This window comes from Coregonus clupeaformis, unplaced genomic scaffold (assembly GCF_020615455.1).
Source record: "Coregonus clupeaformis isolate EN_2021a unplaced genomic scaffold, ASM2061545v1 scaf0731, whole genome shotgun sequence".
NCBI classification, from domain to species: domain Eukaryota; kingdom Metazoa; phylum Chordata; class Actinopteri; order Salmoniformes; family Salmonidae; genus Coregonus; species Coregonus clupeaformis.
This window is the reverse complement of record NW_025534186.1, coordinates 190,001-208,149: the sequence shown is the minus strand read 5'-3', so window position 1 is coordinate 208,149 and position 18,149 is coordinate 190,001. Positions and strand designations below refer to the sequence as shown.

Here is an 18,149-nt window from a genome sequence, read left to right as displayed (position 1 = left end):
AGCCTGGGTCAACATTATCACAGCAAAGTTTAATCTGGAAGAACATCTCTCCAGACTTTTTCGGCATGAACTATTTTGTACATTTGTACAGTCTGGACATCAAAACATTGATTCAGTTCATGGATTAATTCCTTGTAGTCTCAGCGAAGCACCTTAGCAACCGTGTCAAATGAGAAACAAAGGAAACTGTGAAATGTAGGTATCGATATTGCAACCTGGGATAGACGTAACACAGTAAAAGTAAATCCGGGACAGTGAAACTAGTATGATATGTTACGTTTGGTATGAGACCAGGCTGGAATTTATTTCAATTGGAGCAGAACAGGCAATGATTAACAGTTTACTGATAGATGACAGAACATAGTGTAGATGTCAAGGCAGGAGAAAGCAAAGGGGGACAGAAAGACAATAGCAAGAGCAAAGAAAACATAAAAGGAGGATGACTGAAATTCCTCGAACCTACTCACTTCCACACTCCCTCTCTTTCATATTTTCTTCTCTCTTCTTTCTCTCTCTTGTACAATACAGCTTCAGTCCAAAGTTCCTTAAGCAAGACAGCAAAGTCCGATCTTACAGAATAAAACCAAAGAGTTCGACATTACTCCTCTCTTTTACAGACAGCCACTGCATCCCTCTTTCTTTCTCTCCTGTCTATTCATATATTTTCTACTTTAAACCCCTGTCACCTAGTAATCCAGTTTCTGACCTCATCTATCTTAAGGGAAATATCAAAGATAATAATAATAATGATGATTAAGATAAGGATGATACAAATGTATATTTTTAAGTATTTGTCATTGGAAAATTACCTTAAGCTTCTCGTAAATATGATGGTGATGATGACGATGATGAAGACTATAATGACGTTTCTCTTGGTTTCTCTGTAGCTGTTCTGATCCTCTTTGACTTTCCTCCTTTTCGCTCGTGCTGCCAGAGTACTGCTGATGATCCCATGATCCTCTCTGAGTTTGTTGACCCTGTCCTTTTAGTTCTGTCTGTCTGTCCCTTACGTCTGTCTGTCTGTCTGTCTGTCTGTCTGTCTGTCTGTCTGTCTGTCTGTCTGTCTTCCATGTCGCTCTCTGTGTTCGTTGGGCAGAGGGGAAATAGCTACATATTACAACCGAAAATATGATGTGTATGTGGGAGAATTCTGTAAGAGACGTTAAGGAATTCCAGACTTCTTTGAAAGTGATTGTATCTGATGATGGTTTGGGGCGGGGGGGTTAATAAACGGAGGGAAAACGGTCATAACTGCTATAACTGTTCTGTGGAAATAAGTCCTCTAGGTGTGTGTGTGTGCTTGTGCGAGCCTCAAAATTGATCTAATCTGTTAGAGAAGCAACAGGTTTGTAAAGTCAACATGTAGTTAATTTCCCTCTGTCCAACCTTCACCCTTTGTTGTAATGTTTCCCTATCTATTTTAGTGTGTGTGTGCTCATCCTCCATCTCATCATTTGTTCTACCCTCCTGTGTCTTACATCATGTGAGCAGTCCTCCTCTTTTCTCTCCCTCCTTCCTTCTCTGTCTCTCCCTCCCTTCTTCCTTGTGGTAGCAACTTAGCCTTTTACTGTATTTATCTGGAAAGAAAAAACTTAAAAAAATATCTCTGCTTGTTCATAGTACAGTGTTGTTAATTTTAAGTCATTTTTGTAACTGAAAGTGTTTCATTCATCCAAATAAAAACAGGAGACAAAAACTGTACAGATGATCCTGGCCTCTGGTGTCTTTAAAACAGTACACTCTAGATCACTTTCTCATCTCTATTATAGTTCTTGTTTTAGAATTTTTGCCTCGCATTGTTTTGTTCTAGCACTGTGAAAACCCTTTGCCCTGAAGGTCTTAAAGGAAATTCAGCTCAACATGCTCTAGCAGTAGGCCACCACTAGGTGGAGGCCTCAACCTGATTATCAGTGACAGACCAACAACTGATGATACCCAGCAGATGAGCAGTAGTCACGCAGCAGACCTGGACAGAGAGGAGAGGAGTCTGACGCTCTCTCTCTCTTTCTGTCCTTCTGTACTGAGTCATAGGACATCTGTTGATTGACAAACATCACTGACTGTGTTTGGCCCTTTCTCCGTCTGTCGCTCTCTGTCTGTCTGTCTGTCTGTGCGTGCGTGCGTGCTGAGTGTGTTTGTGAGTGTGTGTGTGTGTGTTGTGCGTGGCATGTGAGTGCGTGCTGAGTGTGTGTGCGGGTGTCATGTCTACGTGCAACAGTAGGAGGTGGAGGACTCTGTGTGGTAACAGTATGTGAGTATGGCAGCAGCTTTCTGACGCCCACCGCATAATGACTCACTGATCATGGTGTGTACATAGGATCATATTACTATGGTGACAATCTGGGCCCATATTGACCGATGGAGTCGGCCAGAGTGTCAATCAGTGCATCCAATTTAAAGGTCTTCAGGTCCCTTACCACCTTTGTGATGCCCTGTTTAGGATGGTAAGGATCCAAAGTGTAGCAAAGGTAACCCTAGTTTGGATATATTATTGTGACTTGCTCCCTCTCAGTCCTTGAGAGGATAGATTGGTTCTAGCACCTGTCAGTCATCTCTCTGAATGCTCTTCTCCACTCACGCTGAGCCTCAGTCAGCTCCCTCCTGCTGCTCCCACCCCCTCACCGTACATATAGCAGTTCGCCCGCAACTAGGGTGGGCACAGAGAAGGCCTGGAAGCACGCTGACGCTCTCATCCACACAGTGGGCACAAGCCTGGAGTCACGCACACACAAACAGAACCATACACACACACAAACAGAACCATACACACACACAAACAGAACCATACACACACACAAACAGAACCACACACGGATAGGGCACAACAGGGAAACCCGTCCACCCAGGCATTACACATCACTCACAACACCCACAGTACAGAGAAATCCACTCCAGTACAGTAAGCAGCTCTGTTGAAACCAAGGCTGTACCCCTCAACACTGATAGAAATGCCAACAGAACACACTACAGTACAGTCAACCTGATATGGTTTAGAACAGCACTGCACCCACACTGGTGGGTGAGACCTAGGCTGGTTCAAATACTATTTTTCAAATTATTTTTCAGTTAAACACCAAAGTTAACATCACTCACAATGATGTCTGTTTCCTTTCCAGAAAGATAACAATTGAACTGGTTGCTTCGTTTAGAATAAGCACATTTAGCGCGATTCTAAACACAGTATGCTATACAGTCACAACTTAATATGTTAGGTTTTTTTTAGCATTTACTGTACAGTACACCATAACTCTCCACAATACAAAATCTACAAAGGAAATTAATCAATATGAACATAACTAACATGTTACATCAGCACCCACCACAAATGAACCCATTGTACAGAACATTTTTTTTAAACACACACAACACACTCACACAGGAGAGGAATCCACAACCCACCCCTGCGCTATCACCCCCCGACACCCACAGCCATGCCCGGAGAGGGAGGCCAGCACACACCAGACTCACCAGTGGAACACAGCAGTTCCATGTTCCAGTGAGAGCAGCCCACCCCTAGACTGCCACTGTATGACACATAGCTGAACCACCCACAGACCTGCTGTCTACATGCCAATGATGCCACACAGCACAACCAGACACCAAGGAACCATACCAAGGACCAGGGTCCAAACCACAGCCTCCTAGTCTTAGACCATTCTATCTGAACACACTCTGACTGGCTCTGAGAGCATTAGATGAACAGGGCATATGTTTAATTTGGTAGTGGGGTGCGGGGGTGATGAGAGGGGTGTAATCCGGTAGGAGGGGGTGAGGGGCTATGAGAGGGGTGTAATCCGGTAGGAGGGTGAGGGGTGATGAGAGGGTGTAATCCGGTAGGAGGGGGTGAGGGGCGATGAGAGGGGTGTAATCCAGTAGGAGGGGGTGAGGGGCGATGAGAGGGGTGTAATCCGATAGGAGGGGGTGAGGGGCCTTGTGGCACGGCTCTGATGGTGTGATGATGAGTAATTGGGGATGAAAGGAGGTGGGAGGGGGGCAGATACTGATTGGATCTGACCCAGACTTCTCTCTCTCTCTCTCTCTCTCTCTCTCTCTCACACACTCACTCATTCATTCACTCACTCTCTCACCCAGCCAGCCCATCTGAGGAGAGGGTTTCACCCAGCCAGCCCATCTGAGGAGAGGGTTTCACCCAGCCAGCCCATCTGAGGAGAGGGTTTCACCCAGCCAGCCCATCTGAGGAGAGGGTTTCACCCAGCCAGCCCATCTGAGGAGAGGGTTACAGTAGCCTGATCTAATTCTAGGTCTGCTATGACATGTGTAGAGGATATAGGGAGGGATGTGGGTGAAGAAATGGAGAAAGGGGGGGTAAAAGGGAGAGAGGTGAGTGAGGGGGACGGAGGTAGAGGATGATACAGTAGAGGAGAGGGGTGGTTTTGAGAGAGGAAGGGTGAGAACAATTTGGTCAATGAGGGGTTAGAGGGGGGCGAGAAGGAATGAGAGGGGGAGTAAGAGGGTGAGAGAAGGGAAGCGCACAGCTGTGCCAATAGGAAGAGTTTGTTCCTCTGTGAGATACAGGAGACACTGTCAACACACACGCTGTGCTCAATATAGCAACAGTCACAGTGCCAGGCATACCTCTCTCGCTCCCTCTCTCTCCTTTTACACCCTCTCTGCCTCGCTCACGTTCTCTCTCTCCGTCTCTGACCACACCGCACGACCTTAAAACTCCCAAATTAACTTCCTACTTTCTATCTCTCCTTTCTTTCTACTCCACCGCTTGTCTGTCAGTGTCATGTCTTGTTGGCTAAATGAACATGGTCTTTCTGCCATTAAAGTCCCAGTGCAGTCCAAAACGTGATTTTCCTGTGTTTTATACTGTACATACTGTACTGCCACAGTATGAGATTGGAATGATACTGTGAAATTGTGAAAATTATGATAATGCCCTTTTAGTGTAAGAGCTGTTTGAAAAGACTGCCTGAAATTTCAGCCTGTTTTGGTGGGATGTAGTTTTGGCCTGTCTGGTGGCATCACCAGCCTAAATTGGTTAATAGACCAATAAGAAAGAGTTCCAAACTTCTCTGCCAATAACAGCTCGTTTTCAGTTTTCCCTTCCCCACTCAGACCACTCCCAGAAGGTCCTAGCAACATTCTTGCTTGAGAAATTGCTCTTTGCTAAGAAGCTTATTTGTTTATTTTTGACAATTTTAATTGAAAATAATCACAGTAAGGTACTTAATTGTTACCCAGAAATGATTTGATATTGGGATAAAAAAAACAGCTGCATTGGACCTTTAATTCTCTCTTTCTCTCTCTCTCTCTCTCTCTCTCTCTCTCTCTCTCTCTCTCTCTCTCTCTCTCTCTCTCTGTGTATTACAGGCTTGACACGCTGCCAGACATTGGTTTAATATAACACACATTCTCTGTGCCTCTCTCCAGCGCTCACATTACCCTCTCTTTCCACCTCCCACCTCCCCATTTTAATACGGTCCACCCTGCACACTTTTTCCAGACTTTACAGACTGCAAAATGAGCTGTTTGTTCTTTACTAGCTCGGTCATTGCCATGGTAATCCTACATTAAATGTGTGGCTTTCTGTCTAGCTCTAGGGCAATGAAAATAGTGCCCAGGGCTGGTTTTAAGCTGGCATGCATTGGAATGCCAGTGCTACATAGAAGCAGTCTTCTAAAAGAGAAAGTCAGGTGTACTTTTGTGGGTATACTAGGATACATATTATGTGTGTGTGTGTGTTTGTGCATGCATGGATTGTTTGCATGTCACCGACAGAACTCAATCTGTGACATTCCGTTTACAATCATCAGAATATCCGGCATTGTTTACTTCCTCAATTATCAGGCCTTCTTCTCCCCACCTTAACCCCCTACTGATGCCCCTCTCCCCACCTTAACCCCCTACTGATGCCCCTCTCCCCACCTTAACCCCCCACTGCCCCACTGATGCCCCTCTCCCACCTTAACCCCCCTACTGATGCCCCCCCACCTTAACCCCTACTGTGCCCCTCTCCCACCTTAACCCCCTACTGATGCCCTCCCACCTTAACCCCTACTGATGCCCCTCTCCCCACCTTAACCCCCCTACTGATGCCCCTCTCCCCACCTCCCCCATGCCCCTCCCACCCCCCTACTGATGCCCCTCTACCCACCCCCCCTCGTGCCCCCTCCCACCACCCCTACTGATGCCCCTCTACCCACCTTAACCCCCCCCCTCTCTTCCGCTGTGTTACTTCTTCTTCACTGTGACTCCCCCCCTTCTCTCTCCCCCTCCTCCACCGCTCACTGCGGTAATCCCATTACTCATGTGCAAATACCAGCTGGTAGAGAGAGGGAGGGTAAAAAGGGAGGCAGAAAGAGAGGGAGGGAGAGAGAGAGGAAAGACTGAAAAGGGGACAGAAAGAGACAGGGGAAAGGGAGAGAGGATGGAGGGTGAGAGGGTGAACATGAAAGAGAATAAGAAAGAGAGAAAGTGAGAGAATAGTGAAAAGGGAACCGTTAGAGACAGGGGAGATGGATAGAGAGGGAGGGGAGATGGATAGAGAGGGAGGGGAGATGGATAGAGAGGGAGGGGAGATGGAGGGAGTAGAAGAAGGGTGAGAGAGTGAACATGCCACAGGTAGGGAGACTACAGAGGAATTCTCCTGCTGGACAATGTTGACTGACACACAGACATACGTACAGACAGACAAACATCAGATTGGTAGAAGATGATAGAGGCCTTAAAACTTGACCCTAGAAGGAGAGAGAAAGGCAGACAGATAGACAGACAGAGAGAGATGGTGTGATCCTGACGGTTGGAGTGGCAAGCTTGAAAATAAACAAGTTATTTGATGACAAAGAGCCCATTGACTCTCTCTCTCTCTCTCCACTTCTCACTCTTTTTTCTCCCCATCTCCACTTGCTCTCATCACTTTTTCACCCTCTCTCTTCTTTCACAGGGGCATCAACCGCCACCCTCCAACACCCCGGCAGCTTGTTGTCCTTTCAACTACCAACTCTTTCATTCTTTCACCTCCTCTACTCCTTTTCATCTTCTTTAACCCTCTTTCCAAGTCCCCTCAAAAGTTGGTCTCTCTCTTTCCAAGCTCAGGTGTTAAGAAGTAGAAATTAGAATTATTATAATAATACGGTAACACACTGATTGAGAAATCAAGGTCAAAATGATCATAGCTTTTACCTCTTAGGACTAATATCCCTCCTTGTGTGTGTGTGTGTTTGACGTCATCAGCCATATGAATCATAGCATATTACACCATATAATGCCAGGTATTTGGCCTAATCCTGGTTGATTTCCACTGTTAGCTGTAGGCCTAATCTGTGTGTGTGTGTGTGTGTGTGTGCGCGCACCTGTGGTGCAATGCTGAGTGGGGTACCACACCCATTGTCCCTGGTAATTACAGAGTTATCTGTGTTGGAGCGCCACAGACAGACCAGGGAAGGCATTTGGGCTCACTGTATATTCAGTCCTGGCTCTGGGAGACCCACAGGGTGTGCAGGGCTTTGATCTGGCCCAGCACACTAACACTGCCGTATGGGCTACGAGCCTGAGCTCTCTACGGGTCTGTAGGTTTTCCTAAATCAGGGTGGGCCAACCCTCTACTGAATAAGGAGTGTTAGAGACGGGCTGGGAAAAAACCAGCACAACCTGTATCTCACTAGGAGTATAGGGCTTGCCACCCCTATTTTAAAGGTAGAGGGATGTTTTGGTGTAAGTCCCTCAGGTTCATCCAGGGTTTGGGGGTTTGGAGGGGGGCGACTGGGGGTGAAGGTCTGGGGGGGTATGGTCTGGTGATATTGAAGGGGGGCTGGAGGGTCTAGTTCGGGAAGGGGATCAGCGGGTGATGTTTGTGGGGGTTGGGGGGTGCCCCAGTCCCCCCAAAAACCTAATCTCTGTTCTCTTTCTTTCACCATCTCTCTGTCTTTCTCTCCACAGCGTCTGTCTGTCATTCCGATTAGGAACGGAGGGACTCTCACCAAGCACGGAGGGAAGAACAGGATAAAAAGCAAGGAGCGAGAGAGGGAAAGAGAGAAAGAGGGAAGATTAGGCAAACCTGTGGGAAAGCATGAAGATGTTCTAAAATCAGGATCTGAGGAATGACTCTTTCAGATTAACACGTCCTTAAGAGTAACCGTGGCTGAAAATACTTTATTGTCATGGAATATCAATAGCGATAAATCAGTACACAACCAAGAGCAGTGACTTCCATCATCATTCACCAGGGCACCTTCAATCAGTAGTTCATCAAAGAGACTGCACCAATGTGGTTGTGTTTCCACTGCCTAAAGAGAGATCTGTTCTATCCAGCCAGTCAACGCAACACCAGTTGTAGAATGCATGTTACTACACAATAACAAAGTTGTGAAAACAAATATTAGGTCATTTTTACTCAAAAATATTTTTCCACACATTATTCACCTGATAGAACCAGGACGCTCTTGATATTGGCATGAACGTCATTGGCACAGTCCTTGTGCTTTTATACTGACAAGTTGTAATTAAAAAGATGACAAGTCTGGTTGACTTTGAATTCAACAGTTGTTATGAAACATGATCAGTGGGTTTTCTGTAAAAACAGTCTGGAGAATGTGAGTAATGCATTATGTAGTTCACACAAGTACATAACCTTGAGAGCATTGTGAGACTTGAAACTTGACATGTGACAAAGACTGAGGGATGGAGAGAGAGGGAGAAAAGGAGAGGTAGGCAAGGGAGAGGCGGCGAAGAACAGAATGAGAGGAAGAATGAGAAAGAGGTGTAAGAGAGAGAGAGGGGGATGGCGGCACAGCAACAGAGAGTAGTGGAGTGGGAGAGAAAAATAATACTCAAACTCTTTTGCTTTGGCAATATTTAAAGCACATTGAATTGAAAAGGGAGAGGGGGGAGGAGAGAGGGTCGGGGGAGGAGAAGAGGATGAAGATGGAGAGAGAGAAGTGGAGGGCATGGGAAAGAGTGAATAGAAAAGAGCGAGGAGGGAGAGAGAGGTGAATGATAAACAGAAGAGGGACAGCCGGCGAGAGGGAGGAGGACAGAGGTGGGGGAGAGGGGTGGAGGGTTGGAGGGAGGCACTGTGTGTGTTTATCAGTGTTCAGAATGTACTGTGCTGTAGATTTCACTGAAAATGTAATCTCCTCTACTTGGGTCATCATAGAGCAACTGCACACACTCATACACATGAATGCACACACATCCCTGACTCTTTTCCTCTATTCTTCTTCTTCTTCTTCAACTCTCGCTTCTCCTCTCCCGCTCCCTCTCTTCTCATCTCTCCAACCATACTTCCTCTGTGAAGGGCTTGGGGTATGCTGAAGAGCTCTTCAAATGAAAGAGCGATATGGAGATAGGATGAGAGGTGGATGGACAAAGAGAGGACAACAGAATGAAACTGAAAGAGAAGACGAGAGAGAGGAAGTTTATTTATTTTCCCATTTGTACTTTAACTATTTGCACATTGTTACAACACTGTATATATACATAATATGACATTTGAAATGTCTTTATTCTTTTGGAACTTCTGAGTGTAATGTTTACTGTTAATATTTATTGTTTATTTCACTTTTGTTTACTATCTACTTCACTTGCTTTGGCAATGTTAACATACGTTTCCCATGCCAATAAAGCCCTTAAATTGAATTGAAATTGATAAGAGTAGAGAGACAGAGGCAGAGAAAGTGAGTGAGGACAGAGAGGAAGAGCGAGAGAGAGACAGAAAGAGGGGGGAGAAAACAATGCAGTGGCTAATGTTCCACTAGATGTGGTTGACAGTGAGTACGGGCGTGGGAAAACACTAGCCTGGCCCTTCTGCTCAGGAAGAGACAGGACGGGATGGTGCTCCCAGTTTCCTGGATTTGGGAATGCTGCATCCCAGATAGAACCTCTCTCCCAGCACTCTGATGCTTATCTGGGAAAACAGAGTACGTTTCCTGCCCTCCTGAAGAATGGCCAGTGGAGGACAGAGAGATCCTGTTTGTAAATCACACCATGGGAAGAGAGTGGCTGAGAGGGGCAGAGAGCGACTAAGATAGGCTGTGTCACCAGTGTTATAAGGAGATTGTTTACTTTGTTTTACACCGCAGTGTTATCCTGTTGATGTCCCTGTGCATTGGTCTGTGTCACACACACACAGTAGATTTCCTTTGCTGTACTGTTCTTATGAGCAGCTGGGGTTGTAAAGAGGGCCCAAGAGACACACTTCACCTGCCATGTATGACGCCACCTCTCTCACATGCACTTGTTGACTATGTGACAGTTCTGCATCAGTGCCACACACAAGCACAGTGACACAGACTAGTGCCTGAGTGACAGGACACAAGGTTGTATATATGAAATACTTTCTCCTAGCTAGCTGATGACAAATATAGCGAGCTGACGCCATGCATGTAGGCCATGAAGCTGGACATTTCATAAGGTGATAAATCTTATATTTCGGATGTGATCGCCTCTCGGTTTCAGAGGCAGCCCCACATGGTGTTCAATGGAAGGCCTACGCTTCCTAAAAGGTCCGAAACCGGAGGTGGCCATCGACTATCCCATCACTGCCACCAAATGCAGCAGGGAGGTGTAGTAGGCCATGTGAAATACAGGGGGAGGTCTGTGAAAGTTTGGTTTGGTTCCTGTTGCAATATGCTCAGTGTTCAGTGTTATAATGCCTTGTGCATTTGTACAGTGATTTAATAATCTGACCACATCAAGAGATCCAATTACAATGAAATTAAAAGTTATAAGAAAGTGCCTACGATTGACGTAAAAGGACGTGATGACGGCCTTCTCGCTCTAGAATCGCGGATATGATGTCACCACCGCAGTGTGGCTGTGGCGGTCTCCATGGCGACGCCGCGTGCTGCAGCAGTGACGCTACCTTGGCTCGTGGTGAGTGGGTGTGCCCCGCCCCTTAGAGCCCCCCCTCTCCCGGTCGGTGTGGGCGGCCGCGTGGGGAGAGAGCGAAACACTACACCCGAGAGAGAGGAACCGGGGAGGAGAAAGAGTAGCCACAGAGTACAGAATGTGAGTGAGTGGAGGAAGAAAACAAGTCTAAAGAGAGGACGACTGCTATTCTACAGAACGGTTCTTTTAACGACAATATGTCAAATAACGGGGAAGATGCGATTGAGATGGAGTAAACAACAACTCGACCGTTAGTGAAAGTATATGCAAACAAGGAAAGAGAAGGATTTTAGGTTCGTATGCTTGTCGGGACGGTTGACCGTGTTCCGCTGCAACTCGAACAGGACAGGCGAAGTTGCCGTGGGACAAACAGCAATGAGCTACATCAACTGACTGCGATTCGTGGAAAGTAACGTTACTTCGATTGCTACAGTTGGGGAAGGGGGTATTGGGAAAGAAAGTGGAAGCAAAGGGGCCCGCGACTGGAGCAACGGCGGAAAGTTTGTAACGTTAGCCAGTTCCCCCTCCTTTTTCAATTCCGAACCAAAGGAAGGGCTCAGAGGGAGACGACTTTTCCTTCCACTGACGCTACTGTTTTGACTTGAGTTCCATCAAGCTCGCTAGCTAACGTTAACTAGCTTGCAACACTCAAAATGAAAACCCCCGGAGATTCGGGTAAGTTTGTGCAAAACACAAGTCGACCACTTTCGCCTGGATGAACTTGATCATGAACTTGCTGGTTATCTTCGCCAGTTGTCCGGTCTGTTATTGTCAATTATTAGGTGGTGCACAAAAGTCATGCAAGTTGTCAAACACATTTAACTAGTTAGCAAGCTAGTTAGCTTGCTAACATTAGCCGTGCATTTGACAGTTAACAAGCTAAAAGCTAGCTAACGTGAGTTCATTGTATTGTAGCAATAGTATTCAACCAGTTTTCCAGTTATGTTAGATACATTGATACAACTGAAGTTGATGCAAGTGTTGTTTATACTTACTGTGTCTAGTTTGCTGGAAATATATGTCAATGTGGATTGATTGTCGACCTGTTGATGTAGCTGACGTTGAGTTGGTTTTGCCGAATTTAGTGAGACATTCAAAATGGAAGCTTTTGCTAGCGGACATCCACTTTAATAATCGAAAAGGAAACGATTAGTTGAGTTAATCATATGAACCAGAAACTGTGTATGGAAGATTGCACCCAGCTACCGGGTTTGTTTAGGAGTTTTGTCAAATTTTGTCACTTACAGGGTGTTGCTTGTTTGTGTCATCCTATGCATCCCACACAAGTAATGTATTTCTCCGCTGTTTGGCCGAAATGGCTTTTAAATATGTGGCCACCTTCAGGATCTATTTTATCAAACGTCAAATGTTGTTATTTTATTTATGCTCCTGTCATAATCTGAATCTGATTAAATCGTGCTTTGTTTGTCTTGTACTTCAAGAAGTTCTGCAAAGTAACTGCACTGGCTCAGCGGTGGAATGTTGCGGAATCCATGTTGGGATTTTCCCCTCACCCCGTTCGTTGTTCCCTTTCAATAAAGTCTCTGGCCAAGTTTTCGAAGCTCTTTAAATCAGCACAATTCACTTCACCGTTCAGATTAACTTCGTCATTCACACAATAAAGAGATTTAGTTAGACCCGTGAAAATGCAAGTGAATTATTTTTGGGTTAATTTTGCGAGGACGCCATACTTGGTTAGTTATTAAGGCCGCCGAGCTAGAGTGACGGGTGAAAGTTTCAATGGAGAGGGACTGTGTCATTTTTGACGAATCGAAAAACATTAGAATAAATCCTGCCGTTTCTGATATGCTTGACGTTTACAATAACGCTTTAGGCATATTTCTAGCAATAATTAAGTTTTTATCTCGCTTTCACTTTAGTGAGAGAAAAAAAAGTTATGATCAGTGATGTAGGCAGAAATTACCGTGTGGCTGGGACTGAGTAAAAGTGACTGGCCCAACATTTTTCATTTAAGACATGATAAATTGACCGAGATGCACCACAAATTTCCCATGGCATACCAGCCCGTTGTTAGGCCTGTTGCCAAGTAGGCAGCGCAACTACACAAATTGCAACCTCTGACAAAACAGACCAACTATCATAGGTGGCGCTTGAGTTAAAAACAACCTCGTCTTCTACGTAACCATCTAATTTGGAGACAAATTGTACAATATGACGTCCATCTTCAGATTGAGGAGGATGATTGTCCTAAACTTTCCAGTGGCACTGACTCGCCCAATGATAAAGACAGTGGTATGGTCGAAACTAGTGCCAATATATTAGTCCTGGTATAGCCTACTAATGGGAATAAACTACACTTCACACTTCGATCATTTGGAATATATGTGACTTCGGTGTTTATCCCGCAATTACATTTTGAAATATTGCAATAGGCCTAGGGCTATTTTAGATGCTTCTCACATCAGCTATTTCATATTTGTTGAATTGCGGGCTTCTCGACTGTAATTGCAATATAACCAATTGGGCTTGATCCCAGGAACCTTCTACTACACATTCAACATTTCTGATTATCAGGAGACAATACAACCAATGAATCAATTTCATTTCTTTCATTTAAAAAAATTATATTTTAAGCCAGCCTGATTGGGTGAACAATTATTAAATCTGGCAGGGGATTCACCTCTGGTTATGCTAGCACCACCCACAAGTAAGCCAGTAGCTCACACATCACTGGCTGTGAAACCGTTTTATGGAAATGTTCAAAGGTGCAGCGACCATTGCATTGTTACATTTGTTTCACTTTAAAAGCACATGCTGGCACTACAGTGTATAAAATTGATTGGGCCCCGTGTAGCTCAGTTGGTAGAGCATGGCGCTTGCAACGCCAGGGTTGTGGGTTTGATTCCCACGGGGGGCCAGTATAAAAGAAAAAAGTATGCACTCACTAACTGGAAGTCGCTCTGGATAAGAGCGTCTGCTAAATGACTAAAATGTAACATGTAATTATAGGCCTATATACCTTTGCCACACCACCATTCTATCTGTACTACTGTAAACAAATAGGTCTTATCCCTCATGACTCGGCTTCTTTAATGGTGCACCATTCACTTCATTCACACCCACCTATCAACATAATTTGCATGTTAATGCACTCTGCACTGACTCAATCACTGTACAAACGCTACCACTGAAACAAATGAATGAGAATTGTCTATTACTGCATCGCATTGTTTTTACTCACAGGCGTAAGGTGGACTGTAGCTATACTCAGGCCTTGCGGCTTTCACTCAGTGCGACGCCTGACTTCACAGTGTCTGTGTGAATGGCCCGTGTCGATATCTGGTGCAGGTTGGTTTGTACTGTACGGCATCGGAACAGGAAGTGGTCGGAGTATGTACATCTCTGCTGTGTGTTAGATTAGTATCATTTCACTATCAGCGGCATGCTTTCATGTTCAAAGTGACTGATAATCATGTCATCCCTGACTGGTTTAGCCTAGATGTTGTGTAGGCCTATAGTCAAGTAGTATGATCAAAAAAAAAATCTCCGGTATAATTAGTGAAGAAGTTTTGAATGTTTAGTTTTTGTAATTGTTCCAAAGATGTTGTTTTGAGATGTAACGTGATATTGGCCTAATGTGACAAAAGGTCAGTGATAGCTTTGGGTGATCTCTCCCTCAACAGTACGATCAACTCAAGCTAATCATAAATATGCTCTCTGTATCAAGCATGCAGCAAATGTGGCTACATCAATGTGTCAGCTGGTCTGTAGTCCGAGGCCTATCAAAGGTGAACAACAGTGAACGATGACACTGTAAAAAGAGGCCATGATTATAAGTAGGGGGATTCCAAATAGGTCAAACAGTGACCATCAAGCTCGCTAGTTAACAGTCAGCTAATTCCTGAAATTCCGGCATAAGTTTATTCCTGCTCTCTCTTGCATGTTGTAAAGCATATTACTAACCAACTTCCCCCATACATACAGCATCAGGAAGCGCAGTTCCACATTTAATGCCAACTCTGCATATTTTTTTCTTTCACTACAACAAAAACAAAGGCTATGCCTGACATTACATTTACATTTTAGTCATTTAGCAGACGCTCTTATCCAGAGCGACTTACAGTTAGTGAATACATATTTTTTATACTGGCCCCCCGTGGGAATCGAACCCACAACCCTGGCGTTGCAAACGCCATGCTCTATCAACTGAGCTACATCCCTGCCGGCCATTCCCTCCCCTACCCTGGACGACGCTGGGCCAATTGTGCGCCGCCCATGAGTCTCCCGGTCGCGGCCGGCTACGACATCACAGGGACTTGAGATGACGCAGGCCACTTTTATCTTACGGGTGTGTTCTCTCCGAAGAATAATGTCGTTCTTTGGTTTTGTGAACAACACAACAGTGATGCCTGTTCTGTAGTGGGTTATGTAGAGCCATGCCTGTGCTAGTAGTGGCTAATGGACGGACAGATGGACGGACTGTGTGAGCCCCATGGCTGCTGCTCTCCTCCCCCTCTCTAACCTCCACCCCCTTTCTGCCACATTCCAGTACACCCCTACCCCAGAGAAACAGCCCTGAGGAGGGGGCTGATGACATCACCACGTCCCACCACAAGGGGCCCTTTTACTAGAGTGTGTGTTAGGTTGTATGTCGGGGAATGTGTGTACCCAAAACTAGAGTGTTTATGTGTTGGATGTGTGTATACCAGAGCCGAGTGTGTTTGAGCGGTGTCATGTACATGTGTATAAAGTGCTGTTGTTGGGTTTGTTTGTGCGTTCACTTGAAAGTGTATGTCGGCCGTTTGTGCTTGTGTGTGTGTTGTGTGTCCCTGCTCCTTCACTCTTAACCGTGTTGACAAACACAGTTGAGCTTTAACCGAGGCATTATCTAACCACAAATCTGCCCTAATAATAGAGCCTTTAAGTAGTCACATTATTATAAGGCTTTAATCCCAGCCAGCCTTTCTCTCCCTCTTCCACTCACTCCAGTTCTCCTGTTGCTGTGCTGTGTAGGCCTGGTTAGGAGTTTTAACCCTTAACACACGCCTCTCCATTCATTACAATCTATGTGCATTGCCATAATGAGAATGTTATAAATAGGATATAGCAATATTGGATAGCAATCTAATGGTTTCTAGATAGAGATTATTTGTTCTGTAAGCTTCTTTATCTATCAATCTATCTCTCTGTTCTATCATACAGGACACTTTGCCTGCTCGCTATATGCCTAATGTTATCAGACACTAACCTGTTGATGCTGTGACTTTTCCATCCTGAGTAATCAGGAATTACCCTTTTATTCAGGCCTGAAAATCAAATAGTCTATTTCCTGATTTTCAATGAGTGCCAATCAATCGTATCCTCCCAGCAATTGATGATAGTGTTTGGTAAATTGACTTTAGCACAAATTATATTATCTGAGAGGTTACATTAGGTCAACTTATCTGAAATCAGGCTTTGTCCTTGGTTAGCTATTACTACTAGATAGAATAGAACCAACATTACACAGGAAGACAGGTCCTGGACCTGTTGATAAGGCACAGTATCACCGGCCTGAGGTTGGGAATGAGATCAAGGGTCGCGCTAATGATTAGGTACCAGTAATACGATTACTTACTCTTTGAAGGGATGCACTGGGTTAGTAGTAGTCAGTGACTTTCTCCACAGTGACAGGGCAGGCAGGAGGAATGCTGGGGTCTGGGTGGAAATCACACACACACTCTGCTGTAATCACTGTTGTCTGGTGCTGCTGTGTTTATGTGGGGAGTGGGACATTCTCTATCTCTTTTCCTCAAGTCTATTATTACCTCTTACCCCTCATGGAGTTTCCTTCTCCCTCAACCCCTCTCCATCTCTCTCTCTAGTTCCTTCTCCCTCAACCCCTCTCCATCTCTCTGTTTCCTTCTCCCTCAACCCCTCTCCATCTCTCTCTCTAGTTCCTTCTCCCTCAACCCCTCTCCATCTCTCTCTGGTTCCTTCTCCCTCAACCCCTCTCCATCTCTCTCTCTGGTTCCTTCTCCATCAACCCCTCTCCATCTCTCTGGTTCCGTCTCCCTCAACTGGTGTGTGGCTGGTGGGACCCCTGGCTCTGGAGGGGCCCATTGTGTGTGCGTGCGTCGTCTGTGTGTGTAAATGGCAGAGTGGGGATTGTGTGTGTGAGGGGATAGTGGGACCTCTCATTGTACTCATAATGAAGCAGAGCAGCTCAGGGGTTGGAGGCTGCTTTGACAAGAGGAGAGACCTCTCTCTCTCTCTCTCTCTCCTCTCTCTCTCTCTCTCTCTCTCTCTCTCTCTCTGTGTCTCTGTCTCTCTGTCTCTCTGTCTCTCTCTCTCGCTCTCTCTCTCTCTCTCTCTGTGTGGCCATGTCTGAATACCTGTACTTGCGTTCTAAATAGTAGACATTTTGGGTATGCAAAAATTGTTTTGAGAATAGCGGAATATAATTTTTGCGCCGATTGGCAGTACCTGCACCAAAACTCCACATTTATTTTCAGCATTTTTATTTCCATGATTGATCAAAACTCATTTTCTCATGGCTCTCTCTGTCCCTCTGGAGCAGACATAAGGTGAGCAATATGTTTGGAACATCAAATCGCAATAAAATCACAGTATCGCAATACATATAGAATCGCGAAAATCGCAATACATATCGAATCGGCACCAAAATATTGTGATAATATCGTATCGTGAGGTCCCTGGCAATTCCCAGCCCTACTCTGCCCTTGACTGGCCCACACACACAGACTCTGGTATAAATTGGGCCCAGTTTTCCGGTGGTCCTATAGACCATAGCTCCATACTGACGCTTTGGTGTCATGGTCACAGTATTGGCTGCTATAGGATTGAGAAGGTAATGGATTAGTAATAATTTACTAAGGATTGATATCGGTGGAGAATGCATTGACCACATGTAATGGTGCAATCTGTAACGTCATGACAAGTGATCTGCCCCATAATACACACACACACATACACACACACAGCTTTTTATGGGAAGTCCTGGACCTCCCACATTCCTGCTTTAGAAAGTTAATAGTTGCCGTCTGTGCTGCATTTCACACTGGAGGAAAACACAAACCCTCTCTCACATAGACACACTCTCTCTCTCTGTCTCTATCACACACACACACACACACACACAGAGAAAGAGAGGGGCTATCATCTCAGGTGGTGTTCCTCTCTGGTTCAGTGGAACTTAGCAGGGTGTGGCAAGCTGCCTGGGCCGACCTGCACTGTTACACAGCTGTGTGTGGGTGTGTAATATAATCTAGCTATTTTACAGAGCCAACATGTTACAAAGGTGTGGTGACTGTATTTTATATATGAGACAC

At 45.3% G+C, this 18,149-nt stretch overlaps 1 protein-coding gene and 1 long non-coding RNA gene across 3 annotated transcripts in view; one reads left to right on the top strand and one right to left on the bottom strand.

The window, feature by feature from the left end:
- Positions 1–8,887: 8,887 nt before the first annotated feature.
- On the bottom strand, positions 8,888–12,562 carry LOC121586197. Its single transcript, XR_006003917.1, has 3 exons — positions 12,103–12,562; positions 11,853–11,982; positions 8,888–9,358 (listed from the first exon to the last, which is right to left on the bottom strand). It is a non-coding gene; the product is annotated as an uncharacterized LOC121586197 (long non-coding RNA).
- Positions 10,816–18,149, top strand: part of LOC121586194 (ETS domain-containing transcription factor ERF-like) — a 50,570-nt gene continuing 43,236 nt past the window's right edge. For both annotated transcript variants that reach the window (XM_045216518.1, XM_045216517.1), the window contains exon 1: positions 10,816–11,532. In XM_045216518.1, coding sequence (XP_045072453.1) covers positions 11,511–11,532 — 22 coding nt within the window. In that variant the 5' untranslated portion in view covers positions 10,816–11,510. The remainder of the gene's footprint in view (positions 11,533–18,149) is intronic.